The sequence below is a fragment of the Canariomyces notabilis genome, assembly GCF_033297395.1.
Source record: "Canariomyces notabilis strain CBS 508.74 unplaced genomic scaffold N656scaffold_2, whole genome shotgun sequence".
Lineage (NCBI taxonomy): Eukaryota > Fungi > Ascomycota > Sordariomycetes > Sordariales > Chaetomiaceae > Canariomyces > Canariomyces notabilis.
The window spans coordinates 1,475,926-1,501,780 of NW_027041824.1; the positions used below are offsets into that span (position 1 = coordinate 1,475,926).

The window sequence follows — 25,855 nt, forward strand, 5'->3', positions numbered from 1 at the left end:
GGATCTTCGGGAGACCGACCGGCTGGGCCAAGGCAGGCTCTCGAATAAATACTCAAACTGAACCCGACATCTTTTACTTTGGACGCCTTTACCACCTTTACACTACATACCGTTGGTCTCTTCTCATATCACAACGGATCGCAACTCTCATTCACACCAACAAGCCCGTAATATCTGGGCATCTTTCAACACAATTGAGAAACGAGAAGGGACCAAGAGAGTTCTTTCAAAATGTGTTTCGACCAACCTGTCGAAAAATACTACTACCACGAGGAGATCGTCCCGGCACGAAGACATCATCACCACCCCCATCATCACCATCATCACCACTCGTCTCGCTCCAGCTACTCGAGCCATGCTCCGCGAGCACACTATTCACCAAGTCCAAGAGCCAGCGTAACAAGCTATAGGAGCAGCAACCCTGTGGTATATGAATACGACAGGACTGTCAAGACGAGATACTAGCAGGTCAAGCCTGGAAATCTGTTTTGGAATATGGCGTTCTTGGAATGGTTTGGGCTTTGGGGGTATGGTTTACACGATAAAAGGCATGGGAAAATAGATGGTCGCATGGGAAGTTGCGTTGTAAGAGCAGATACCAGGACAGCCTTTTGGTTGAAGACAGGTTGGGACTTGGGATAGACTTCACAGGGAATTATGTTGGACTATGGATCTCAAACGATAATGAAGACAGCTCACCATAGCCCACACCTTCTCTGCGAGACCCCGAAAAGGTGGCTGGGGGTGGGATGGATGGCTCAAGCAGCGCAACTGGAGGGGCAGAGAGATCGGCCTATGACGTCACCCCTGCATTGGCTGCCATCACCGCCGGCGAGATACCGAATCGGCGACTGTCCAAAAGGAAGTTGAATCAGGTCATGGAACTACGCCCGGTTCTCTAGACACATGATAGGATTTGAGCATTATAGGTAATAGTGCAGGACCGAGAGGCGAGAATTCACACTGAACCGTAGCACACACCCAACATCGTTTAGCTGGTGTAAGTGTCTCGGTGACGTCGTGAAGACCTTTGAAGTGATCAACGCTCTCAAGCTTCAACGCTTATATGGACGCAGTAAGAAACTATCCAGTAGCCAATGCAGTCTCCAGTTTTTGTAGTTTTCAGTATCGTAGTTGTTGACGCGATATCCCTCAAACATCCTCAGCCCCTGAAATGCTACTAAGACGCTCCTCTTGACCCAACGGAACCTTCTTTCCCTACGCCTGTAGTTGAAAGCAGCCCAAGGAAAGAGCAGAACAATACACGCTAGCACCCGTTGCCTACCTTAGGGTGCTTACCTTTACGAAACAGGACATTTGAAGCACTGAAGTTCCAGGATATTTCATAAGTTAACTGAAGCCATGTTGTAAGTCGCCTGTTAGTTCGACATTGCACATCCCAGACAGCATCCCTCTACCCATCAGAATATGTCGCGAAGAAGAGATGCCGACGGAGGCCGCTTGTTCTCCTTTTCGCAGTGGTAACTTCATCCACCCCCAACAAACTTACCCGAACCCACTCAACATCTCTCTCCTGGCCCATCCTCTTCATCTCCCCAGACCACTCCCTACTAACCTCCCCGCTACAAAACAGGAACCGCGCGCTGTCCATCCGCTCCTCCAGATCCAACCGTTCTTCCACAGCCACCACGGCCTCCTCCAAAACCACAAACAGCACCACCGCCACCGCCCCCGCAGGAGGAGGCAAGCAGCACCACCACCGGTTCCTATCCCTGACCTCGCTGCGAAGCAGCACGCAGCCGGACCTCTCGCGGCGGCTGTACCGGCTGATCAAAACCTTCAACAATGTCATCTCAGCCCACTCCTCTGCCGGGCGGGAGCGCAGTTCGGTAGCGGCGCAGCTGTCCGAGTGGGGCGAGCAGACGGGCGACGAGGCCGTCAGCGACGTGAGCGACAAGATCGGGGTGCTGCTGGCCGAGACGGGGGAGCTCGAGGCCGCATACGCGCGGCAGCTGGACGAAGGGGCGCGAGCAGCGCTGAAGGCGATACGGAATACCGAGCGTAGTGTGCAGCCTACGAGGGATGGGAAACGCAGGTTGGTGGAGGAGATTGGAAGGTTGAAGGTGAAAGAGCCGCAGAGTGCGAGGCTAGTGACGCTGGAGCAGGAGCTTGTCAGGGCTGAGGCGGAGGGGTTGGTTGCTGAGGCGCAGTTGGGGAACGTGGTATGTCTCCTTTTTCCCCCCTGTTGTGATTTGGGTTGCTGGGTTTGTTGCTGGTAGTGTAAATGGGTTGGGTTGCTAACGCAAGATCGACACACAGACGCGGCAGAAGCTCAAGGAGGCATACACGGCCGAGTTCCTCGCCACGATTGAGCGCGCCGAGAAGCAGATCATCCTGTCGCGGCACGGGTTGCGGCTGCTGCAGCTGCTTGACGATACCCCGACGGTCCCCGGCGATGTGCGGCCGGCGTACGCGCACGCCTCGCAGGCCAGGCAGATTCTGAACGATGCTGAGGATGACCTGCGAGACTGGCGGCCGGGCGATTTGCTGGGCAGCGACGCCAAGTCTGTTGGCAGCGGGAGTTCGTCCGTGGTGTCGCAGGGGGAGCAGCGGCGAGAGACAAAGGGAAAGGAGAAAGAGGTGTACAGGGGTAGTGAGGAGGACGGAGTTGATGCTAAGGACAGGCTCCAGGAGGTCGGTTGAGTCGGGTTGAGTCATGCAGTGGAATTCATTTTATGTGCGCTTGGGAATTGGTTGTTTCATCGCCGAGTATACCTACCCTAGTCCGTGTTCTGAATTACTTATGTCTTGGAGAGCCTCTCGCGAAACAAGATGCATACAAATACATACCTATAGGCCCCTGGCGTGACAAATGAGCAAGAGTCCAAACAAAAACAAAGAACCAGCGCCAGTCCGTATCCCATCCATGCTACTCACGTCATTACACAGTTGCCGTCACTCTCCTGACACTCTTCCTCGGCCCCTCGCCAGTAATCATCACGGCCCCTTCCATCTCAAGGGCCCTCATAACCTCGGCAAACTCGCTCGTTTCCACGGGCACACCCGCACTCTCGGCCAGCTTCCTGGCCACCTCGGCGAAGCGCACCGTCTGCCCACCGGCCGTCAGCTCATCGAGCAGCTTGACGACGGCGTCCTTCATGTCGGCGCGGCGCTTGCGCTCGGCAGCGCTGGTGCCTTCCGTCAGCAGGCTCATGTCGATGCGGCCCTGGCTATCGGTGGCGGCCGTCTTGAGCGCCGATTTGATGAGGCGCACGGCCTCCTGGACGTCGTCGCGCGTCACGACGGGCGACAGGCGCATCTTTGCGTGCGCCTCGGCCAGCCGTATCATGGACTCGAGCTGCCGCGTCGTCGCCGTGATGCGCTTCTCGGCGGCCCGCACGTCCTGCCCGAGCTTGCGCATCTCGACGTACGACTCGACCAGCTCCCGGCCGGCCTCGGATGAGATGGTGGGCTGAATGTGGGTGCGGGCGTAAGAGATGTAGGAGGTTAGGAATTCGATTGGCTACAGAATGGGGGGCGCTGGTTAGTATGGGCCATGCAACCGGGGGCAGGAATCTGGAGTTGCTGGGAGCTCACCAGGACGTCATTGTTGGAGTGGGCAGACTCGGGCTTGTCTTCGAGATACATGGAGAGGAGGTGGCGGGCGAGCCGTTGGTCGGTCTTCTCGTCGACACGGTCAAGAATCAGGTAGACCAGGTCGAAACGGGACAAGAGGGTCGGGGGCAGGTCGATGTTCTGCGGGACAGAAAGGTCCGGGTTGTACCGACTGCCAATCGGGTTGGCAGATGCCAGGATGCTTGTCCTGGCGTTGAGCGTTGTGATGATGCCCGCCTTGGCTACGGACACTGTCTGTTGCTCCATCACTTCATGGAGAACTGACCGTGTTGAGTCGTTCATCTTGTCGAATTCGTCGATGCAGCACACGCCTCCATCGGACAAGACGAGGGCACCGGACTCGAGCACCAGTTGCCGCGTCTCCGGATCGCGCGTCACGTATGCAGTGAGACCGACGGCCGAGGAACCTTTGCCGCTGGTGTAAACGCCTCGTGGAGCGATCCTGTGCACGTACGATAGGAGCTGCGACTTGGCTGTGGAAGGGTCACCGCACAGCAGGATGTTGATGTCCCCGCGATACTTCGGGCTTGCTCCTTTCTCAAAAGTCTTGTTTGTGCCGCCAAACAGCTGGAGAAGGATGCCCTTTTTCACGTCGTCCATTTCGAAGATCGAAGGGGCCAGGGAGCGGGAGAGGAGATCGTAGATGTCGGGGCGAGCAGCCGTAGCCTTGATCCTCTCCTCCTCCTCTGGCGTGACTTTCTTGATCTCGTCGAGACTTTGCCCGCTGGCATGCGCCTCCTCTTCCTCAGCGAGGTCAAGGGTAGACGGATCAGCACCCATCCTCTTCTTGTCCACCTTTTGCACATGGACGACGTCGACATAAGTTTTGTGCACGCTCTTGACTGTCCTCATCCGCGGGTTGACGCGGACGGGGGTAACCTTGTAGATGCCCGTGAGTTCCACCCTGTCGCCGGCCTTGCAGAAGTCGACCAGCTCGTTGTAGACGCAGACAGACACGGAGTGGGGCGTCTGGCCAGCTGGCACCGCATCTGGCGTTTCTTGCAGTTTGATGACTTGTTTGTCCTCAAAAATGCAGCGGTTGTGCAAGATTTGCATCGAGTTCTTGGACTTGCAACGAGCACGAGGGCACTCGGTAGGCTCCCGGATCTTGCCCCGATCCAAGCTCATGGTGACAGAGTGTCCGCATACGCTGCACTTGAAGAAGGCCTCCTTCATATCTGGGATGACGGGCGTAGCCCGGATAACGAGCCCCTTGATTGATACGAGCTTGTCCATGTCGGAGGGGTTGAGGTCTCGCAGGTTGATGGATTTATCGAGCCCCCAAGGCCGGACGAGGTAGCGCTGGCCGGCAACTTGATCCTCGAGACTCGCCTGCTGCGGCTGTGCGGGGCGCGGGGTGGGTGCCTCGTCACCCCGTTCCGAACTTGGGAAGGCGATCTCTGAGCTTTGAGAGGCTTGAGGAGCAGCAGAGGCGGCCGCATTCTGTGCGGCCGCCCGTTGGCTCGCCATCTCTGCTCGGGCGAGTTCGATCATGCAGTCGTGGACACACTGGTCCATGACGGGAATGATCTCGGTCGGATATGCTTGACATTGATGCCACAGCTTCACGGTACGCGGATACGCCTTGAGGTCGCGCAGATCCAAGTACAGCTTGTTGGTACCGAGAAGCAACATGTTCTCCAGCGCGTCCCAGTAAGGCTTTGAATTCGCTTCGGGATCGCCATTGGTATCGGCCTCGGTGGCGCCATCCGCCCACATACGGTACTTTTTGGTAAAGTTCTTGAGAAAGTCCCTAAACGAGACGAAAGAGTCCTCAAGCGACACTGTGGTACCCCAGACGAGACTTTGGCTCGATCCGCCGAGGGCATCCGCTTCCGAAGTGTGGGGGTTGTTGTTCGCGAAGGAGGCGGCATCCGACACGATGGCGGAGCCGTCACGGACAACCCGGCCGGCTTCATCCAGGAGGATACGACGCGGGATGTGCGTTGTCCTGATAACTTCGGGGTTGATGTCTCCTCGGGTTGACCTAACGTTGGCATTCCTTTGCGAGCTGACAAAGAGCGCACTGCTTTCGCTGCGGAGGTCTGACTGTTGGGTGAGCTGGCGGCCCGGGCTGGAACTGGGATCATAGCGGATCGGCGACGAGTCTGTGCCAGGGGAAGTCAGTATAAGACAGTGAGATGCCGGGGAAGGCGTTCCCACCTCCAATCAGAGCGCCGCTGGCACGGGGGGTGCGGTCACCAGCACTCGGAGTCTCGGTTTGCTGGCGCAGGGGCGAGGTGGGGACAATCTGCTGGGACGCCGTGCTCTGGCTGTTGCTCATCTGACGCAGGGGAGATTGGACAGTATTGGCAGCTGGGGCAGGAGACGAGGACTGGTAGAAGAGCGGACTGGAAGCTAGTTGGGAAGAACGAGTCTGGCGGGGAGTCCTTTCTCCTGCGGCCGAGGGGCCTGCTGCGGGAGCGGGGCTGCTTCCGGGCTGCGAACTTCGAGTCGCGCGACCAGGCGTTGCGGTACTCCGCGTCGATCTTCGCGATGGAGAAGACATTGTGCGCCGCTATATCGTTGTGTGGGAGACTGACAGCGGCGTATTGTTGTGGTGGAAGCCAAGTGTGTAGGTTTGTTGAAGGGATGCGATGGAGTGGCATGGGAAATGCACTGGAAATGAGAAACAGAAAAGGGTGACACGCGAAAGTTCGCGTCTTGCCCAAAACCACTTTACACGACCGCGTCAACAGGATGCTAGCCATTAAAGCCCCTGTCGAGGTACGTACCTGTGGATTGTGGGGCAGGGGAAGGTCAAGCCACATCACAGTGGTCGCTTTCACCCCACAACCATCAACTTATCGTCCTTTGGTGCCGTGTACCTATGCGTACCTCAGTACCAGCCAGACACCCATCTGCGATTCTCCCGATCTTGCGATACCCGGCCTCAGTTGCTCCCGGACGACAACACCGATATATAATCACTACAGCTTGGTAGCCAGCCGGTGAATTACCAGCCAACATGTCACCAGGGATGTCGCTGTATAGCGTCAACGCTATATGTATGTTGCAGTCGTTCGAGAGTCTGGGCCTTGCTCTACAGACAAGCTGACCTCTTGCACAGTAATACTCTCCAGTGAGGACGGGTCGCGCATCTTCACAAAGTACTATACCCCGCCGCACCAGGCTACGAACCAGCCAGCTGGAGCCGGTATGAGGAGGGCTCCATTCTCCTTTCTACCCACCCATCCGCCGACACTGACCGCGCACAGCACCGACATCCCAAAACCCGTACCCTGACAAGACGGCGCAGACGCGCTTCGAGAAGGCGCTCGTGCAAAAAACGGCCAAGCAGACGGGCGACATCCTGCTCTTCGACAACCGGATCGTGCTGTACAAGATGGAGTCGGACGTGGCCCTCTACGTGGTGGGCAGCGTTGACGACAATGAGATCCTGCTCTACAACGTGCTGCTGGCGCTCCGGGACAGCCTGCACTTGCTCTTCAAGCAGTCAGTGGACAAGCGGACAATAATCGAGAACTACGACCTCGTCTCGCTCGCCATTGACGAAATCTGCGACGACGGCGTCGTGCTCGAGACGGACCCGACCATCATTGTGCAGCGCTGCAGCAAGGCGCCGTCGCAAGACGTCAACCTGAGCCGCATCGACCCGTTCAGCGAGCAGGGCGTCAACAACCTGGCGCAACTAGGCAAGGCGAAGCTGACAGACTGGTTGCGGCAGGGTCTATAGGGGTAGACTGGATAGATGGGTGTTGTGATGACTTGGAGTTTGTGTTTTGGTGCAAAAAGCTGGGCGTGCTGTACTTCATCGGTAGCAAACCAAATGTGATCCGTCTCGCGGGAGACTGTCTCATGCCGTCTAGCGTATCTAAGCTCTAATATCCGACGCCGCCTTCCTAAGCCTGTTCATGACCGCGGCGGCAATATCATCCCCGTCGCTCACCCCTTCAACCAGGATGACGTCCGCTCCCAGCCTGTCCAGCTCCCGTAGGGCGGCAAACAGGCCGTGCGCTACTCCCTTGATATCTCCTCCCAGATCAACATCCAGAACCCTCGCTCCTGTGGGGTTCCCATCCGTGCCGAGAAGCGAGCTCTCCCGGACCACAAACCCTATGTCTTCCTCGCCATTGACAACCTTCCCCGGACCTACCTGCTCCACGCGAGCAGTCCTCAACCCGCCAGCGAAGGGCCACTTCCCGGTTCGAATAACACCCACCGTCTTCTCTGCAGTACCAGCATCCGCACCCGCACCACCTCCGTTCACAACAGCACCCAAAATCCCCTCCACCGTCTCCTGATCCAACCACCCTGCTGCACCACCACCACCAACCTCAAATAAAACAACCCTAGCCCTAGGACTATAATGCTTATACTTCATCCCCGGCGCCCTCGGCCCCTTTTCCCCCCCACCCTCACTCTCACCACCACCCCCATACCCCCTCCTCACATGTTCCCACCCGGGACAACTTCTCAACTCCTCAACCCCCACCCCGCCCGGCCTCAAAACCACAGGCGGATCACACAGGCCGTCAACAACAGTGCTTTCCACACCGACATCGCACACCCCGCCGTCCAGGACCAGCTCGATGCGGCCCGCGAGATCGTCAGCCACGTGCTGCGCACAGGTTGGGCTGGGCCGCGTGCTGGCGTTGGCTGACGGCGCTGCGAGTGGGTTGCCGACTAGGGAGATTAGTGTGCGTGCGAGCGGGGAGGCCGGGAGGCGGGCGCCGAAGGTCGGTTGGCCGGCGGATACTTCGGGTGCTAGTACTGGTGCTGGTACTGGTGCTGATGATGGTGATGGTGAGGGGGGTGTGGATGAGGTGGGGTTTGAGGGAAGGGGAAGGAGGATTGTCAACGGCCCCGGCCAGAAGCGGGTTATGAGCGGGTGGTAGATGACAGGGATGGGGTCTGAATCTGCTTGAGCTTTGCTTTCGGACTCGGACTCGGACTGGGTTTGAATTGGCTGCAGCAGACGGCGGAGCATGCTCAAATCACTGATGTGCACGATCAGCGGGTTGTCTGAGGGCCGGCCCTTGGCCGCGTAGATGCCCCGGACGGCGTCGGAGCGGGTGGCGTCGGCGCCGAGGCCGTAAACGGTTTCGGTGGGGAAGGCGACGGGAGTAGATGTTGTGCGTAGGAGGTGGGCTGCTTCACGCAGAGGGGAGAGCACGTCGTCATCTTGTGTTGTTGATGATGATGATGTTGTTGTTGTTGATGAGGGGACCTCCCATCTGCTGAGATCGAGGGTGCCATCTGGCAAGGTAGCCCACCGGCCGAAAGCAGCCTCGTTGTTGCTGGTGAGTGGCACTTTGAGAATTCGCGTCTTCATTGTCGCTGCTGTTGCTGCTGCTGGTGTGGTATGCGACAGACGACTCCTGGCTGGGGGTGTGAAAGGGGTAACTCGAGCGAGGTGCACTCGATGAGAAAGGTGACTGAAGCCAGCAGGCCCGCGGGCACAAAAACGGATTTTTGAAAAGTCCGCCAACTTGATCCTCGGTGAAGACAACTAGAGATTGACTTTTGTGCAGCAATACGACTTGGAGTTTTAGCGATGTTGGAGGGCTGTCCGGGTCAGTGTTGTAAGCAACGAAGCTCAAATTGAGTCACCGGCAAATTTTTATCTTTTCAAGTTGAGCTTCAAACCTCGATGCTGCCCAACTTCAACTCCCACATCCATCACCATATCGTCCGCAACACACCTGCATCAAGCTGGAAAGCACCATGACCAGATTAGACAGTTGGAGAATTTAAAACTTGACGAATTCATCCGAGCATGTATGCTAACCCACGACTATAATGAGATTCCAGAGTCGCCACTTGCTTCTAACGCCAATTCCGCCGACCTGCCACGCTATGCTGCCATAACCCATCCTCTAAACACAACCAGATGAAGCCATTGCCGTTGAACTTGTCCGTAACGCATCGCCATGTATATATCGCCGTAGAAAACCATCGCCTGCAAAAAGAGACCCGTCCCCGGTAGACCGACGCACTCCATAACAATCCCATAACCCCCGGACAAACCCCGTTAAAACCGCCATCTTTACGCATTACCATTATAGCTCTCACTCCCTCTCCGCCCCGTTCTCACCGGCAGCGACGAGACGTACGCATTTGTAACACTCAACTGCTCCGAAAAGCTAGCCAGCAAGCGCATCACATCAGCGCGGACCTGCTCCCTGCTCGCCGCGCCCTGCATGACCCTAGCCGAGGGCGGCGCCGGCGCGCCTCCCATGGGCACCTCCACGCCCGCACCGACACTGACACCCGTGCCGCTTCCCGCACCCATCGAGGCCACGGCCGCAACCCTCGGGTGCTGCAGCTGCGAGCCTCCTCCCGACCGGTTGTCCCTCCACCCCCTGCGCCCGCGGCTGACACTGCTGCCCATACCCATGCCCATGGTGAGATACTCTTGGTCGTACTCGGGCGCAGAGTAGCCGCCGTCGTCGTCGTAGCTGCTCGTGCGGGAGTGCGTGGCTGAAGAGCTGGTGATGCTGCCGTTGGAAGGGCCGAAATCTGTCATGACCGACTGGTTGTCCTCGTTGGGTGGGGGCCTGGCTGCCAGGCGGGTGAACTCGCCGTCGTCCGAGACGTAGATGGATGGTTCGCGCGCCGTGGGTTGAGAAGGCTGGTAGAAGGAGGCGTGGCGTTCCAGGTCGAAAGGGTTGGCGCCGCCAAGCTCCGAGCCGCTGATCGATGCCGCGTCCGAATTTGCTGTCGAGGGTCGGGTAAGCTCTGGCATCGGCAGGCTTTCGTCGAGGTCGATCAGGCTGCCCACGGAGATGCGGTTGTCTTGGGTGTTCGACTGCATAAGGTCGTACGGCTCGGAAAGCTGCCGGAGCGCGTCGGTAGGATGGTGCATCATCGGGGGCCGCCCGCTAGGACCGGATATGCTAGGGCGCTCTTCGTGGAATGGGAACCGCGACATTTCGGGATTGGCCGACGCCGGTGGAGCCATGGTCGGGAATTTCCAGTCTTGTGTTCGGCGGTTGGGGTTCAAGTCGGCCGGGTCGCTCAATGGCGGCTTGTTGAGATCCGTGTAGTCGTCAAGGTCTGGTTCGCTGGGAACACGCATTCCGGCCCGGATGGTCTCCATATCGACAAACTGCGAAAGATCGCCTCCGTCGTGAAGCGATGCGTCGAGGTCGATGAGCGACTCTCGGAGCGTCGAGTGTAGTGAATCATCGCGGAGAGGAAGATCCGACGCCGTTGAGGTTGGTGGAGGAGGAGCCTTGCCGTAGTATGCACGAGAGTTGTCCTCGTAGTTAGAGATTGTGTTGGGGTCAAACACCTTTTCGAGCGGCGCCTTGACTGGCTGGAGTTGCGGGGGCAACCGGCGTCGCGACTTGGGCTTAGCAGGCCGCGATGTCGGCTCATTGAACTCAAAGTCAACGTTGGACCCGTAGACATCGTACACGGCCTGGGCGTCGGAGTCCATCACCTGCCGGTCAAAGTCGACTGTGGTGCTGAAGTTCCACTCGTCACTGGCCGGACCTGTGGCTGGGTAATCCGAGGGTCCTTGTGAGCCGATGGGCGCGAAGAGGGACTTTCTGATTCCGCCTTGGGCCTCCCAGAGCTTGTAAGCCTTGACCAAATTGGCAAGGGTAGAAGTCGGGTAGGCGTCGCTGGTATTGAAAATATAGGGATGTTTCTGGATTTCTTGGATCGTAGGCCGCTTCGCCGGGTCTTCAACAAAGCAGAAAGCCACCAGATCCTTGATCTGGTCTGAGTATTGGTCGCCCTCTAGTCGGGGACAGTGAGTTTTGATATAGTGGCCGAGCTGGGGTATGTTAAACCCGGCCATAACGTTTGGAGGAAGGCCCGAGGCGAGCTCGTACACCAGGGAGCCAAATGCCCAGATGTCGACGGGCGTGCTGTAGGAAGGATTTGGGTCGAATAGCTCTGGGGCCATCCAGTGAAGGGTGCCGATAAAGGTGGTGCGCTTGTCGAGCTTTGACTCAATAATGCCGGCGACGCCAAAGTCGCACAGCTGAACTCCGCCGGCCTCAGTGACCAGCACATTTGCGCTCTTGATGTCGCGATGGATAATACCTTCCTTGTGCACCCTGCAGATAAAGTTAGAACACCATTCCTTGCCAGAGAGTTTTTGGTGGCTGGTCCTCAGGACGAGCAAGAGCAAAAAGAAACTTGGATTCCTTGCTTACCAGTAGATAGCTTCAGCCACTTCTCGCACAATTGGTATGATCCACTTCTCTTGCAGACCACCCGGTGCTGTCGGCTTCATCAAAGTCGCCACGCTTCCTCCAGCGCAGTACTCGGTGACCATCCACATGGCCTGGCCCACAGGGAGCACGTCAAGGGTAAGGTTAACGTTTTTGGCACCGCTGTCGCTGAGGCGTTTCAGGGCGCTGAATTCTTTCATAAACTCGCTGTACGTGTCAGCGAGCCTGGGGTTAAGTGTGTCGCTCTCCTCAATGTTGATGATTTTGACGGCGACGATCTGCTTTGATTTCAGGTCGGTCGCCTTGTAGACCCGACCGTAGTTTCCCTTCCCAATGAGTTCTTCCAGTTGGTAGGGCGGCACATCCTTTCCGGCTTTGTTGCATTCGTCCTCCACAATTGCCTGCATCTTCTTCGCATCTTCCACCGCTTTCAGCTTGGAAGAGGAGAAGTCCGGGTTCCGGACTTGCAGGCTCGCCATGATGGCTAGCAGAACCAGTCTTTGAGACTGGCTAGAATTGGGAGGGGCGACGGCTAGGGGCCGTGACGAAGGATGCAGAGTCGCTCCTGTTGTCCGGGAGCTCGGCAATCCAGACCTGATTGTCTGGAAGCTCCGCGACCCAGGACAGGTCAGGAAGCTCGGCGACGCAGGTGTTTGGAAGCTTTGCTATCCACACTTGGCTGCCCGGAAGCTCGGATATCCACGCCTTGCTGTCCGGAAGCTCGGCAACCCTCACCTGGTTGTCTGGAAGCTCGGCTATCCAGACCTGGTTATCTGGAAGCTCCGCTATCCGCACCTGGTTGTCGGGGAGCTCCGCTGTCCAGACCTGGCTGCCTGGAAGCTCAAAGATCCGGGAGCCGTGTGGAAGCTCCACTATCCTCACCTGGTCGTCTCCTTCTGATGCCTCGAAGTACTGGTTTACTTCGAGGGCGCCGGCGGGTTCACTGTGCTTTTGGTTAGCTACTGAGCAAATGGTCGAACTGCCTCAAGTAAATAAGTAATCAGTAAATGAAACGCTTGCCAGTCCTCTGGGAAGGCTGTCTGCTGAATCCACAAGAGGATTCTCTCTCTGGCCCTCGCAGAGGGCGACTCCCACGGCAAGGTCCGGGGGACAAGGGGAAGGAGGCGGCTGGGGGCAGGGGGAAGGGCAAGGAGGCGGACCAGGTGGCGGGTGAAGAGGGCCTCCTCCTCTGGGTCAGGAGTACCCCCACACCGACAGACTCCCTGTCTAGGAGGAGCCCAAGTGGAAAAGGGAGGCCGCTGGTCCATTGCGATCAGTCTAAGGTACGTTTCTAGTGCAGGGTATAGGGGGTTCAAAGAATGGTATAGGAGTCAGGGAAGTGCAGGGAGTCCATGTCAACTCACAACTCAATGCCAGGGGAAGACAGAGCATTTTAAGCAACACCAGAGCCGCTGCCGTTAAGGCCAGCAATTCCACATTGACAGCCAGCCAGCGGTGGATGCGCTGGTTATTCGAATAGAACGACGACGTGCCCGGTTTGGTGTGCGTTGACAAGCGCTTCATAAATCGGAAAAGGTCACTTACCAAAAACTTGAGGTCGTTGTCAGCGTCAGACAAAGTCTAGCTCGCGATAGTGAATTGTATGGAGTTGTAGACGCGAACCATGCCGTCGCCGATAAAAGGTTTGGGGTGGGGACTCGTTAAGGCTGAAACCGCGTTCGTGCGTGCGTGCGTGGAGAATTGGCCAATCATCGCCCTGGTTGTGCGGGTGGCGCACCCGCCGCCAACTTTGAGGAGGAGGGGGGCGGAAGAGGCTTGATACTGGCTTTGATTTCTGAACCTGCCTTATAAACAACTCGAAGATGGTACTTGTGATTTTTTGGGCTCTCTTACTGTTCATTGTGAACTAGGTACTGTTGAATTGTATTGTACCCTGACTCCTTGACTACCTTACCCCTGAATCTTAATGTAGGTCTTGTATATGATAGTCCTAAACGCCCTTACCGTCGTTGATAGAACTGCACTGGAATTGGCTTCGATATGAACATTGTCGCCATCCCTAGCACAACTTGCTATTGCAGAGTCTGGCCACCAAATCTTCAGGACGCCTTGGAGATCAAACGACCATGTCTTTGTGTCGAGTTTGTCTCCAGAAGCGGGTGAGGTGCAAACAGCGCAGTGCCATCTCAATAACCTGCCAGTCCGTCCGGTGTAGAGCCCTCCAAATACCGGTTCTCAACCAAGTGGCCACGGTTGCAAGAGTACAAGCCAGATGAGTGCCCCAAGAGTACTACCCCCGAGTCTCGCCATGACCCTGACCCTCACCCGCTCCCCGTCTTGCCCTCCTCCTCCAGCCGGCTAATCATCTTGGCATGGATTTTCGCCCACCCATTCTCACACTGGCTCTTTACCAGGCCGATCAGCAACCTGGAGCACTGGATATTCACGTCCTCGACCAGCTCCAGCAGCCCGTCCTCTCCCTCGACCTCCCTGATCTGCCAAAACGTGTCCATGACGATCGACAGCGGGCTCCGGATGCGCACAAACAGCCCGTCCTTGATATCGGTGAACTCGTACGTGCTCACCACATTGGTGTCCCAGATGCCCGCTGGGATGGCGTGCACAATGTCCGTGACGCGGTAGCACGTCGGCGTGGGCACAGGATCTGGTGATGATGATGATGACCGCCGGAGCTGTGATTTAACCGAGTCCGGCACCGAAGGGGCAGAGTCCAGACTGCCGGCCGGGTCCGCAATGCGCTCAAACTTGTCCAGGTGCGGGTCGCAGGACAAAAAGAACTCGTAATCGGAGAGCATGGATAGCGCCTGGGCGCGGGTAGTGCCTTTGGGGAGGCGGGAGGAATGGGTGATGTTGGCGGTGGAGCTTAAGACTGTTTTGGTGGCCGGGTGTTAGGGGTGGTGAACTAATTTGTGCAGAAGAGGAACTTACAGGATGACATCTTTCTGATTGTTTGAATGGCTGTATCGCTTCAATCGTCGGCCGCTAAAACTTAAGGTAAGGTATATTAGCTGAGGTGAGTTGGTAACAATTGATTCTTTACCGGTCTAAGGTTTAAACGCAGGACCTGGAGAGTGTTGGCTTATATCGGTTGAATCATTATGCCGGCTGGTTGCGCAATAAATATTGACAATGGACCAGATATGAGCGATCTGACACAGTTCAGGTCTCGTTCAAACCCAGTTGTGATTACCACTGGAAAGAGACAGGGAGGTTCAGGCTGGTCAATGAGATCTCAGGCGGGCGCGCATAATGAGGCGCAACTCTGAAACAAGAACCAAGCAAAAACCCATGCATGTATTTGTATATGCGCCTTCTGTGCTGATAATTGGCGATTACTCTAATCATTTACCTCAGGTCGTGAACCGCAAACGCCATGGAAGGTAAGAGGTTGGAAACCACAACTCTACAAAGCAAAGGAAGAGGAGTGGCCTTGGAAGTGGCAGCATTTACATAGGCAGGGTTAGGGTTGTACGTATTGCGTCTTCTAATCTTCTTAAAGGTGGATGGTTGCTTGACCAATCGCGACTTCAACTCGTCGTCGACACAACAGCCTCGTACCTTGGCAGCTACTGCGCAATGGGCACACTGGTTGCGGCCCGGGCGGCATATGTGTGTCGGACTTGCGCACAGCACTTCCACAAGCAATTGGGGCTACGGCGAGGGTATTCGAGTTCGGCTGCTCAACCAGACATTTACGATGTGGTATGTGTCGGTGGAGGGCCCGCGGGTCTCAGTCTCCTTACGGCACTGCGTAAGTGGTGCTGTTGAATTCTACTATTCTGTGCTCTCTAATATGTCAACTTGCCAGGGTCGAATCCCATCACTTCGCACCTCCGAATCGCCCTCGTTGAGGCACAGGACCTGGCCAAGATGAAGTCCTGGAAGCTCCCGCGGGACAGCTTCTCCAACAGATGCAGCTCCCTAACTCCCTCCTCTGCCATGTTTCTCGACAGAATCGGTGCCTGGAAACATATGGAGCGCGACCGAGTTCAGGAATACCAGGAGATGCAAGTCTGGGATGGCGTGACTGGCGCTCGAATCGAGTTCGATTGGGCCCCTGGCTCAACCTCTCCTGCCGGGACTACAATTGCATACATGATCGAGAACCTCAACCTTACATCAGGCCTTCTGAGGCGGCTCGAGGAACTGGGCGGCGTCTCCACATTTGACAACGCAAGGGTCGAGAAGATCTCCTACGGCGAGGAGACTGAAGAGCTGGACCTGCGAGAGTGGCCGTTGGTCCATTTATCAGGGGGCAAGCAGCTCGCCGCTCGGCTCCTTGTTGGGGCGGATGGCGCAAACAGCCCCGTGCGCACATTCGCCGGCATTCCAGCTCGTGGTTGGGACTATGGCCGTCACGGTGTCGTTGCCACCCTTGAGCTGGAAGGGGAGGGCTGGGGTGGAGCCAATACTAAGATTGCCTACCAGAGGTTCCTCCCTACGGGGCCTGTCGCCTTGCTTCCTCTACCAGGCAACCATTCGACTCTTGTATGGTCGACAACGCCAAGCAACGCGTCGCTGCTCAAGAGCCTGTCAGCCGAGGACTTCGTTGCCATGGTGAACGCCGCCTTCCGGTTGACCCCAACAGACCTGGAGTACATGCACACCCAGGGCTCAGGCCAGGCTGATGAGTACTCCTGGAGACTGCAGCATACCAAGTTTGATACTTGGGCAGTTCCGCAGGCCGTCACCGGGGTCCAGGAAGGGAGCATTGCCTCGTTCCCGCTGAAGCTGCGGCATGCGGACACGTACATCGGAGAGCGCGTGGCTCTTGTTGGCGACGCGGCTCATACCATCCACCCGCTTGCAGGACAAGGCCTAAACCAAGGGCAGGGTGACGTGCAGAGTCTGGCTAATACTATCGAGTACGCCGTCAGCCACGGATGGGATATCGGCGTTGCCATGTCGCTGGAGCCCTACCTCTCCGAGCGGTACGCTGCAAACCATGTGCTCCTTGGAGTCTGCGACAAGCTCCACAAGTTGTACTCGGTTGGCAGCGGGCCTCTGGTGCACCTCAGATCGGCGGGTTTGAGCGCCGTCAACGCCCTAACGCCGCTCAAAGCCTTCCTCATGAGGCAGGCTGCTGGAAATGGGATCAAGGTCTTTTGACCCGCCGACTTCCGAGGTTTTCCCCATGGACCTGTCCGACACTCGATTCTGCGCTGTACAAATTTGTTCCCATAGTGTATTATATGCCGCCTGGACAACATGGACCTGTTTGAGGGAACCTTTTGCGTTTAAGATGGAATATCCGCCCTGGCCTTGAATTGCCTAAAGCGTTTCCTTGATGTCGGCCCCGTGGGATCTGAATGGGATGAACTCGCACGGAATATACGGCACGTGGCTCATTTATATCGTCCTACACTTCCACCTAGGACCTCCTGCCCGGTATGTGGTTGCTATTCGCCTATAACCCACCTTCTCGCCACCCTGCGTCGTCTTGGTCCCGACTGCAGGGTCTCGTAGGCCCTCTCCGAGGTCGAGCTGGGTTGTCATGTGAGCTCCGGAGCCAGGTCTCGGCGCTGTGATTGTTTAAACCCGATCCTATTGTTGCCTTTATCTCAATAGAGTGCGTCAAGGTACATTGTATTAGCTGTCTCTTATCATGAAGCTGCTAATAGATCCGGAAGCCAGCAGGTCCTTCCTTATCACCCCTATTGTTCAGGAGCACATTAATGCCTACCATAGGGGAGAAGCAATTCAAACACTAACTTCTGCGTTCAAGCTCTCACAGGTTGCGATGAAGGCCCGCAGACTGAGCTCGGCAAGATCTATTGAAAAGAGTCAACACAATAGATACAATATTTCATGCCCGCTATTGTCGTACATCCCTCGGAATAGCTCTCCTCAGCTCATTACTTTCCGCCACAACCTGGTAATCAGTCGGTTTATATCGTTTGCTAAACATGTTATAAGACCTGACCTGGGTCTTCCGCAGTTCCGTTCGCGGTGCTTGATCATCATTCAACCCTCAGCCAGAGCAAACTGCCGCCGTCCCACCACGCTGTTGCGTGACCTTCGTGTGGCAGCAATAGTGAGACAGGGCGGATAAGGCTGAGCATTCTACCGGTTGTTTGGGCCGTACCCAAGATTCAATCAAACACACCAGGCCACTGTCGTGGAGCACACACACTCCTGGCCAACGCCGTCGTCGGCCTTCTTGAGCAGGTAAGCCCCTGAGCCTTGGCCTGCCCCCAAACTCCTCTCCCATTGCTCCTCCAAGTCGTTCCTGCGTTTGTTTGTTTCTTGTATCTTTCCACCACTCCTTTTTTTTCCGCTTCCCAAGCTCACAAGTTCGCCAGCGGGCTTCGGTCGTACCTGAACGTCCTCTGCTTTGCTGGCAGCTTTAAGTTGTAAGTGGGGAGAGAGTTCACTGTACACAGACTTCTTCTATCTCCCGTTTTCAACCAGAATTACTGGAGAGCTGTGGACTTGTGCGAACTCAGAGCGTTTTACAAGAGCACCTGGGCTATTATAAGTCGGAGCTTTTTGGTTTCTGGCAACCAGACCTTCCTCGCACCTCCTCCTACCTTTTCTTTAGAGAATTTCCCACCAGGTTGCTTCCCTTGAACTCTCCAAGCTCGAGATGCTTTCTGCTTCTTGCAGGATTTCCTTTTCGTTCGACCCTGACCTTGAGAGTTCCAGAACAGAATCCTTGGGAGGGCAACGAGCCTCACCAATAACAACTCATCCACGATGTGCTTCCAGGAATACATCGCGTATCAATGCGGCCACCGCTCGCCCTCTGTGGCTCGCCCCTGCCCTATGACAACGGCCGGCCATAACTTCCCGGTTTGCACCATACAGCCAGTCAAGGAGTACTTTGCCGAGACAATGTGCGCAGCCTGCGAGCGCCAGATGCACTCCCGCTGGGTTCTTATCCGGGAATGGGAGCACCGGTGGCTTCATGAGCGTGGTGCCTGCGGCTGCGACGTGTGCTTCCCGGGGTTGCTGACCACTCCACGGGTGATTGGCGACGATTCTTCCTTCACGGGGAATCAAGCCTTTTCCGGGACCAGCTCCTCAGCGACAGCTGCCGGGTCTAGTGATGGACATTCGGAGAGCAGACAATACAGTGCCAACGTGGGCATCGGCGATGGCCGGATTCCAGCCCTCTTCTCTGAGACGGTAACGACTTCGGGTGAGCATCGAGTCTCTATCCGCATCCCGAGCCTCTACGCGGCGGAGTGGCTGGCCGACCACCGTGGGCTGCACGCTGCTGGAAAGTGCAGTTGCAACGCCGACTTCGCCCCCTTTCGGCCACAGATTCCGGACGAAGAACTGACGCCAACAGACCAGCAGATTGTACGCCTGTGGCAGCAACTGGTATGTACAATCTGGATTTTCTTATTTCTGTTTACCCCTATCTTTGTATCTTCATGAGACAGGGGCCTTCTCTCCTTGGCCGCTTCAAGTCAAGAGAAATCGCTGACGTTCTTGCTCAGGACGCGGAAGGTGAAGGAAACGAACCAAATGCCCGAGATATCGACGGTCAAGTTGCCGACAGTTCGCGGCGTATTGCCCAGATCACAGAGATATTTGGTTTTTTCACAGCAGGTAGCGAGACGCCGAAAGTCAACCTGCCTCCGCCAACCGTAACCTCAGTCGACAGTAGCCAGGGCTCAGATATCAACAAGACTCACGAAAAGGGTCGGCGAGGGCACAAGCAAAGCAGGCAAGACAGCGCCAAGATCCAGACCAGGCGTCAGGTCCAACCCGATGGCCGTTTCCCATTCCAAAACCTAAAGAACCCTCCCGAGCAGCAGCACGCCGGGCTACACCCACAACCCACAATGGCGTACAACCCTCTCTCCCTCGTGTTCAGCAACCAACCCTTCAACAACGTACCCTGCGAGTTAACCACCACCGGGGGCGAAGCGACCGCCTTGACACGTACCACGCTCTACCCAGGATACCCAGGAGAATACCCCATCTACCAACACCCGCATCCCAATCCCAACCCCTATCCCCAGCCCGCCAACCCATACTTCGCAACCCCGGCCACCTACTCCGACACCATCCCGTTCGGCGCCCGTCCCTGGAGCATGCGTCCTCAAGCCCCACACGGCGCCTCCGGTCCCATCTCCGGCCCGGGGCCCTACTGGAACCTCGGGCTCCGCCATAATAGTCAAGCAGTTCCTCCGGCAGCCGGGGGCGGCGCTCAGCAACAACATCATCATCAAGGCGAGGCCTACCACCACGGTTACAGCCAGCAGGGGCAACAGATCATCGCCTCGGCTGCCCCGCCGAACCCGACGCTTGCCATCTGCGGAGTGCCCATCGGCGCCGGGCCCGAGGGCGAGTCCCACATGCCCAGCTGGCGGAACTGCCGTCTACGCAGCCTCAGAGGCGAAAGCGCTGGAGGATTGAGCCTGGAGGGGTCAAGTGCAAGGTACTACAGCGCGAGTGAATGCGGCGGGGGGGATGATGAAGACAAGAAGGAACAGGAGGACGAACAGGAGACGGAGGAGTCGCCAGCGCCGCCTCTGGTGCGTCGGCATTCGACTTTGCTTTGATTGAAGCAAACTTATCCTTGATAACGCGCTTGGTCAGGGGTAAGGCGGTTTTAGTGCTGCCAACCGCCGACCGGGGCTCGCGGCACTTGTCTGCGTAGGTTTTCATAACCCCATGGCTCACATTAGGAGACAGAGCAAAATTACTAACATGAGAAGTCATCAGGGCTTGTAGGCGAAGAGGAAAGTGTACAGTATTTACGTTCTCGTCTCCGTCTCAGCAACAGCAGGGGGGTTGCCACAGTCCAAAAGAGCGAAAACCCCCCAGCCTCGCAGCCCTCCCTGGCTATGATACAGCACCATCCTTCCACAGCACCAGACAAACGAAACAATACGGCGAGACAGGACACAACAACGCGAGAGAAACAAGCGGTTTCTCTGCTTCCCCCCGGCCCAACCCATCGGATCTTGATCTTCCTTGGGGATTTCCAGGTTTCACATCTATCTGTCTATGGGCCCGGGGAAAAAATCTCTCACATCACAAACCACAGGGGCCCGCTTGGGGGAGGGGGTTTCTTCATTTGACCGATGGATTAGAGAAGCTTGGTTGCAATTCCCACTTTTCTTTCCTTCTCTCAACTTGAATGTAATCTGTTTGTCCATCCCAGTCTACCGATCAACCTCACCTACAGGGGAGCAAAGTTAGTTTGGGGTTCCAGCATTCCATAGAATTTCAAAAAGCGAGGATTTGGGATGGGCCTAGAATAGAAAAGAAAGAGACACCTACCAAACACCAGATCCATGGTACCAATGACCGCCACAGCGTCAGCAAGCAGATGCCCCTTGGAGACATGGTCGAAGCCGCTCAAATGAGCGAAACCGGGAGCGCGGATGTGCACACGGTAGGGCCGCTCGCTGCCGTCGCTCACGACGTAGACGCCCATCTCGCCCTTGGGCGCCTCAATAGCCGAGTATGTGTCGCCGGGGGGCACGGCGTAGCCCTTGGTGTAGAGCAAAAAGTGATGAATAAGGGCCTCCATGTTCTCCTTCATGGCGGAGCGGGGCGGGGGCGAGATTTTGTAGTCCTCGACGCGGACGGGGCCCGCGGGCATCTTGTTGAGGCACTGGTGGATGATGCGGAGCGACTGGCGGAACTCCTCCATGCGGCACAGGTAGCGGTCGTAGCAGTCGCCGTTGACGCCCACGGGCACGTCGAACTCGACCTGGTCGTAGGCGTCGTAGGGCGCGCTCTTGCGAATGTCCCAGGGCACGCCCGAGCCGCGCAGCATCACGCCCGTGAAGGACAGGTTGAGGGCCTCAGCGGCCGATACGACGCCGATTCCCTTGAGCCGGTTGATCCAGATGCGGTTGTCCGTTAGCATCTCCTCCGTCTCGTCGATGCGGTCGCCAAACTGCGTCGCCCATTGGTAGATGTCGTCGAGCAGGCCGAGAGGGATGTCTTGGTGGACGCCGCCGGGCCGGACGTAGGCGGCATGCAGACGGGCGCCGGAAACACGCTCATAGAACTCCTATCATGAGCACGGGTATTAGCTTCGCCTGGTTTCTCCCTCGAAGGGTCGGCAGCTCTTGAATTGAAGGATGCTGTTGCCCAAATACCAAATCCACTCACCATCAGCTTCTCTCTCTCCTCAAAACCCCACAGGAAAGGCGTCAGAGCACCGACGTCCATGGCGTGTGACAGGACAGACATAAGGTGGTTCAGAATGCGCGTGATCTCGGCAAACATGGTCCGGATCCACTTTGCGCGCTCGGGAATCTCAATATTGAGCAGCTTCTCGACGGCTAGCGAGAAGCACTGCTCGTTGGTCATCATGGAGACGTAATCGAGGCGGTCAAAATAGGGGAGCTGCTGGAGGTATGTCTTGTATTCGCACAGCTTCTCGGTGCCGCGGTGCAGCAGCCCAACGTGCGGGTCCGCGCGGATAATCTCCTCGCCATTGAGCTCGAGAATCAGACGCAGCACGCCGTGGGCGGCCGGATGTTGGGGACCAAAGTTGACCGTGTAGTGGCGCACCTTGCGGTCCTCGACCGAGTCGTCGCCGCGCGATTTTTTCGCCTCCGTGTTGTACTGGTTCCTGCTTTGCGGTAACGGGATCTCATAGGCGTGCGCGGGGGTCTGGAAGTCGCTCCCTACGGGGATCAATCGGGTGCCCTGATAGCTCTCGGGCTCGGCATAGCGACGGAGGGCCGAGGCGGAGAAAGCGCGGGTCGGGTGTGAGATGGAGGCGGCAACCGGTGATGATGTTCTTGTGCAGAGCCGCTTGGCGCTCCGCCCGGCTAGCCTGTAGAGCGAGGCGGACATATTCAACTAGAATCAGAGAGGAGGGATATGAAAATTAAAGTGGAAGAGAAGTCGAAGAGAAGGGAATGCCGGGTGTGCTCGCCCGGTTGCGGCCTCTTCTCCAGCGTCAATGGCTAGCACTGAGCTTGCAGATTGGTGGAGTTCCTGTCTCAAGCCTGTCATTCAGTGACTTCAGGCGGTTGCCACTTTCGCCAAGCCCCGTGCCCAGGGCCGATTGGGTGGAACGTCAGGCTCTCGCTCAGTGGCCAATTCCGGCATGCAGGATGCCAAAGCACAGGCCAAGCTTTAAAGGCGGTCAAGATTTCACTGGCGGTATCAAAATATTCTGCCGCTTTTTCATGGCCCAAGATTTCCAGATGCGATAGGCGACGGCGAGTGACAACCCCGCTAAACCAGTCCCAACCGTCACAATGCCTCACAAACCGCCCACAAAAGAAGAGCTCGACAGGCGAAAGGTTGGATGCTTCTTCTCACATACGGGAATTACATGGCTAACTCCATTAAAAACCCGCAGATCATCGGTATTCACGAGGAAACCATAACCAACGTCACATCAAGCGATATTCCCTACCACTACCCTGGCGAGGACCACTCCTGGGACATTGAGAAATTCCGCAAGGGATTCAGCGTTGAATTCCACCAGAACGACCCCTATGAAGCATCCTTCTCGCTCATCGGCTGCGATGCCTCGATCGCAAACGCCTTCCGGCGCATCATGATCGCCGACATCCCGACCCTCGCCATCGAGACCGTCTTCATCAACAACAACACATCCGTCATTCAAGACGAGGTGCTCGCGCACCGGCTAGGTCTGATTCCATTCAAGGGCGGCCGCGAGGGCCTGCACAATTTTCTCAAGTGGTGGCGGAAACCAGCCGACGAGTCGCAGATCAACAGCAGCTACTACGACTTCAACACCGTCTCCCTGCGGCTCGACGTCAAATGCGAGCACAATGAAAACGCCACGCCCGGCGAGAAGGACCCGACCAAGCTTTACAAGCACGCCCACGTCTACGCGCGCGACATTGAGTTCTGCCCCGTGGGGCGGCAGGAAAAGTACTTTTCGGGCGCCGACGCCATCGCGCCCGTCAACCCGGACATTTTGATCGCCAAGCTGCGGCCGGGCCAGGAGATCAGCCTGTCGATGCACATGCACAAGGGCGTGGGGTCGGACCACGCCAAATTCTCGCCCGTCGCCACCGCCTCGTACCGGCTCATGCCCGTCATCAGCATCGAGCGCCCCATCTTGGGCAAGGACGCCGAGAAGTTCGCCCGCTGCTTCCCGCCGGGTGTTATTGGGCTTGAAAAGGTGACCAAGAAGGAGGCGGCGCAAAAGGGCAGCGGCTACGAGGGCCACGAGGGCGAGCTCAAGGCCGTGGTTGTTGATCCCATGCGCGACACGGTCAGCCGTGAGTGTTTGCGGCATCCCGAGTTCAAGGATAAGGTCAAGCTCGGCCGGAGGAGGGACCATTTTATTTTTCTGGTTGAGAGTACCGGCCAGTGGGAAAGTGACGCCATCTTTATTGAGGCTGTTGCTCATTTGAAGAAGAAGGCCAAGGATCTAGAGAAGCAGGTCATCAACATGGTCAGGTAGAGAGAAATTGTCTTGATGGTCGGGAAATACCCCTTTCTCTCTGTACATACATCTTAGACTCGGTGGGCATGGCGTCACGGCGCGGATTTAAAAAGGGGTTGGTTTGGCCGTTAGTCATTCAGTTCCCTTGCACATCTGCCATAATCGTCAACGGGATTCTGACTGCACCGTGCACCCAGGCCTCCCGTATCACCTGAGTATAATATCTTATAGGAATGCCGTTAGCAGACCCAGAGATCTCTTGTATTCAGAAGCCTGGTTGTATCATGCCGCTAATGTACCATGCTTTTAGCCCCTGTATGTGCACCCCGCAAGAAATGCTCTCACCAAAGGAAAGCCACTCCCCGAAGCCGTCTAGCCCAATACCGAGCTATTACTTAAACCTGAGTCTAAATTTGAAAGTAACCGTTGCAAACGCCGGATCCGTCACCGCTATTTCCTGCCCATCCACCAACCCGAGCTCTGTCAGCGTCTTATCCAGATTAGGCCTCGTCTGCGCCTCCAGACCCGGCGGCGACTGCATGTACAGCGTCTTGCCCTCGGCGCGAACGCTGGGCTTCTTCAACTGCGCCTCGGGTCGCTCCGCCAGCGAGTCGAGCAGCTCGCGCAGCGTCCATGCCGGGTCGACGTTGGGCAGAGGGCGCGCCTGCTGGCCGCACACGGGGCAGTCGTCCTTGCGCTCATGCTTGAACGTGTACGTGTAGATGGAGTCGTTCCCCGAGTACATCATGTAGTTATCGTCTGGGAACCCAAGGAACGGCGCGCAGTTGGAGGCGATCTTGAGCGCCTCGTTGCAGCACGCCGCGGCGATGACCGAGTTGGTGGCGGCGATGGCGGGGATGATGTTCTTCACCACGCCTTGGGTGAGCGAATAGGTGACGCCGGGGATGTTGAACTCGCGGGCGCGGGCTAGGGCCTTTTGGTAGAGCCAGGTGATGTGCTCCGGGTCGTCCTTGTCGAGAGTGGGAAAGGGCTTCTCCTTGTCCCAGGCAATGACGTGTGCCCACTCGATGCAGTGCTCGGGCTGTCGCGGGATGCTGGCTAGGGTGCAGAGGGGCACCGCTGCGCGCGGCGCGTGCATGTCGAGTTGGCATTCGATGCAGGATGTGACAGTCGGCAGGATGACCCTAGCTTGGCCCTTGAAGCCTTCTGTTCCTCCATCTATAAGTGGTTTGTAGCTGTCCTCAACGTCCTCGTCAACCATGTTGACGAGCGTCGCGTTGATCCACCGGCGTGCCTCGATACTGTCCAGCCCGCACACGACGAGCTGGAACTGCATGTAGAAATCCTCGTCGAAGTTTTGAATCTTGCAGTTGTGTGGTGTGATCTTGACGCCCTTGACTCGCTTCTCAACAAAGGCGGCAGCCACCTCGGCCTTGAACTTGCCTACATCTGCCTGGCGGAACAGGAATTGCCGATTGAGATTGGAGATGTCGATCGTGTCCATGTCAATGACGTGTATGTCCTTGAACCCAGATAGCGCGAGATTCTTGAGGATCTCACAGCCCAGGCCGCCGGCTCCAATCACCAAAACCTTCATGCTCTCCATGGCCTTGGCCACGGCACTACCATCAAATACATCTGGATTTGTAAACGGACCGGGCCGGGTTCGAATCCTGTCGAGATAGACCCATCTCGCGGGTTCAGAGCCCGGGTACACTTCGTCAGAAGTCATGGCTTACGTGGGTGTGCGCGCAAAGCGTGTCTCCAAGTGATTCGTGCCGGGGTTGTGAATCGCAGGAGCTAAAGATTGGAT

The 25,855-nt window shown here is 56.9% G+C and overlaps 14 protein-coding genes across 14 annotated transcripts; 7 read left to right on the forward strand and 7 right to left on the reverse strand.

The window, feature by feature from the left end:
- The first annotated feature begins 66 nt into the window (after nucleotides 1-66).
- N656DRAFT_774777 (uncharacterized protein) lies at nucleotides 67-706 on the forward strand. The gene has a single exon (XM_064814338.1). The coding sequence runs from the start codon at nucleotides 232-234 to the stop codon at nucleotides 463-465; it is 234 nt and encodes a 77-aa protein (XP_064674070.1). The 5' UTR covers nucleotides 67-231; the 3' UTR covers nucleotides 466-706.
- Nucleotides 707-1,727: 1,021 nt separating this feature from the next.
- On the forward strand, nucleotides 1,728-2,499 carry N656DRAFT_723927 (uncharacterized protein; the record flags this gene model as incomplete). Its single annotated transcript, XM_064812524.1, has 2 exons — nucleotides 1,728-2,183; nucleotides 2,281-2,499. Coding segments are annotated over 2 exons (675 nt in total), but the record flags the coding sequence as incomplete, so codon positions are not given.
- A 201-nt stretch (nucleotides 2,500-2,700) lies between these two features.
- N656DRAFT_745601 (MCM-domain-containing protein) lies at nucleotides 2,701-6,229 on the reverse strand. The gene is made up of 3 exons (XM_064812906.1): nucleotides 5,761-6,229; nucleotides 3,559-5,705; nucleotides 2,701-3,484 (listed from the first exon to the last, which is right to left on the reverse strand). Exons 1-3 carry the CDS (start codon nucleotides 6,104-6,106, stop codon nucleotides 2,903-2,905), a joined length of 3,075 nt encoding a protein of 1,024 aa, XP_064674072.1. The 5' UTR covers nucleotides 6,107-6,229; the 3' UTR covers nucleotides 2,701-2,902.
- Nucleotides 6,230-6,565: 336 nt separating this feature from the next.
- N656DRAFT_723932 (snare-like protein) lies at nucleotides 6,566-7,481 on the forward strand (the record flags this gene model as incomplete). Its single annotated transcript, XM_064812525.1, has 3 exons — nucleotides 6,566-6,605; nucleotides 6,668-6,754; nucleotides 6,816-7,481. The coding sequence occupies 3 exons, from the start codon at nucleotides 6,566-6,568 to the stop codon at nucleotides 7,292-7,294; spliced, it is 606 nt and encodes a 201-aa protein (XP_064674073.1). The 3' UTR covers nucleotides 7,295-7,481.
- On the reverse strand, nucleotides 7,433-9,141 carry N656DRAFT_745605 (translation factor; the record flags this gene model as incomplete). The annotated part of the gene is made up of 2 exons (XM_064812907.1): nucleotides 7,829-9,141; nucleotides 7,433-7,786 (listed from the first exon to the last, which is right to left on the reverse strand). The coding sequence occupies exons 1-2, from the start codon at nucleotides 8,891-8,893 to the stop codon at nucleotides 7,433-7,435; spliced, it is 1,419 nt and encodes a 472-aa protein (XP_064674074.1). The 5' UTR covers nucleotides 8,894-9,141.
- Nucleotides 9,142-9,607: 466 nt separating this feature from the next.
- N656DRAFT_700786 (kinase-like protein) lies at nucleotides 9,608-12,226 on the reverse strand (the record flags this gene model as incomplete). Its single annotated transcript, XM_064810892.1, has 2 exons — nucleotides 9,608-11,630; nucleotides 11,730-12,226. The coding sequence occupies 2 exons, from the start codon at nucleotides 12,224-12,226 to the stop codon at nucleotides 9,608-9,610; spliced, it is 2,520 nt and encodes an 839-aa protein (XP_064674075.1).
- Nucleotides 12,227-12,257: 31 nt separating this feature from the next.
- On the reverse strand, nucleotides 12,258-13,015 carry N656DRAFT_794807 (uncharacterized protein; the record flags this gene model as incomplete). The annotated part of the gene is made up of 2 exons (XM_064817336.1): nucleotides 12,258-12,690; nucleotides 12,762-13,015. The coding sequence occupies 2 exons, from the start codon at nucleotides 13,013-13,015 to the stop codon at nucleotides 12,258-12,260; spliced, it is 687 nt and encodes a 228-aa protein (XP_064674076.1).
- A 594-nt stretch (nucleotides 13,016-13,609) lies between these two features.
- N656DRAFT_774782 (uncharacterized protein) lies at nucleotides 13,610-14,896 on the reverse strand. Its single transcript, XM_064814339.1, has 2 exons — nucleotides 14,658-14,896; nucleotides 13,610-14,598 (listed from the first exon to the last, which is right to left on the reverse strand). Exons 1-2 carry the CDS (start codon nucleotides 14,665-14,667, stop codon nucleotides 14,030-14,032), a joined length of 579 nt encoding a protein of 192 aa, XP_064674077.1. The 5' UTR covers nucleotides 14,668-14,896; the 3' UTR covers nucleotides 13,610-14,029.
- Nucleotides 14,897-15,305: 409 nt separating this feature from the next.
- Nucleotides 15,306-16,838, forward strand: N656DRAFT_700934 (ubiquinone biosynthesis hydrox; the record flags this gene model as incomplete). The annotated part of the gene is made up of 2 exons (XM_064810904.1): nucleotides 15,306-15,480; nucleotides 15,538-16,838. The coding sequence occupies 2 exons, from the start codon at nucleotides 15,306-15,308 to the stop codon at nucleotides 16,836-16,838; spliced, it is 1,476 nt and encodes a 491-aa protein (XP_064674078.1).
- An 89-nt stretch (nucleotides 16,839-16,927) lies between these two features.
- Nucleotides 16,928-17,865, forward strand: N656DRAFT_255619 (uncharacterized protein). Its single transcript, XM_064809013.1, has 2 exons — nucleotides 16,928-17,117; nucleotides 17,367-17,865. The coding sequence occupies exons 1-2, from the start codon at nucleotides 17,017-17,019 to the stop codon at nucleotides 17,779-17,781; spliced, it is 516 nt and encodes a 171-aa protein (XP_064674079.1). The 5' UTR covers nucleotides 16,928-17,016; the 3' UTR covers nucleotides 17,782-17,865.
- Nucleotides 17,866-18,425: 560 nt separating this feature from the next.
- Nucleotides 18,426-20,245, forward strand: N656DRAFT_794810 (uncharacterized protein; the record flags this gene model as incomplete). The annotated part of the gene is made up of 2 exons (XM_064817337.1): nucleotides 18,426-19,055; nucleotides 19,175-20,245. The coding sequence occupies 2 exons, from the start codon at nucleotides 18,426-18,428 to the stop codon at nucleotides 20,243-20,245; spliced, it is 1,701 nt and encodes a 566-aa protein (XP_064674080.1).
- A 163-nt stretch (nucleotides 20,246-20,408) lies between these two features.
- N656DRAFT_774786 (NADH dehydrogenase I, D subunit) lies at nucleotides 20,409-22,682 on the reverse strand. Its single transcript, XM_064814340.1, has 3 exons — nucleotides 21,813-22,682; nucleotides 20,970-21,711; nucleotides 20,409-20,868 (listed from the first exon to the last, which is right to left on the reverse strand). Exons 1-3 carry the CDS (start codon nucleotides 22,503-22,505, stop codon nucleotides 20,852-20,854), a joined length of 1,452 nt encoding a protein of 483 aa, XP_064674081.1. The 5' UTR covers nucleotides 22,506-22,682; the 3' UTR covers nucleotides 20,409-20,851.
- Nucleotides 22,683-22,852: 170 nt separating this feature from the next.
- On the forward strand, nucleotides 22,853-24,381 carry N656DRAFT_826342 (uncharacterized protein). Its single transcript, XM_064818479.1, has 2 exons — nucleotides 22,853-22,960; nucleotides 23,020-24,381. The coding sequence occupies exons 1-2, from the start codon at nucleotides 22,916-22,918 to the stop codon at nucleotides 24,097-24,099; spliced, it is 1,125 nt and encodes a 374-aa protein (XP_064674082.1). The 5' UTR covers nucleotides 22,853-22,915; the 3' UTR covers nucleotides 24,100-24,381.
- N656DRAFT_745624 (uncharacterized protein) lies at nucleotides 24,062-25,851 on the reverse strand. The gene has a single exon (XM_064812908.1). The coding sequence runs from the start codon at nucleotides 25,772-25,774 to the stop codon at nucleotides 24,473-24,475; it is 1,302 nt and encodes a 433-aa protein (XP_064674083.1). The 5' UTR covers nucleotides 25,775-25,851; the 3' UTR covers nucleotides 24,062-24,472.
- Nucleotides 25,852-25,855: the final 4 nt, after the last annotated feature.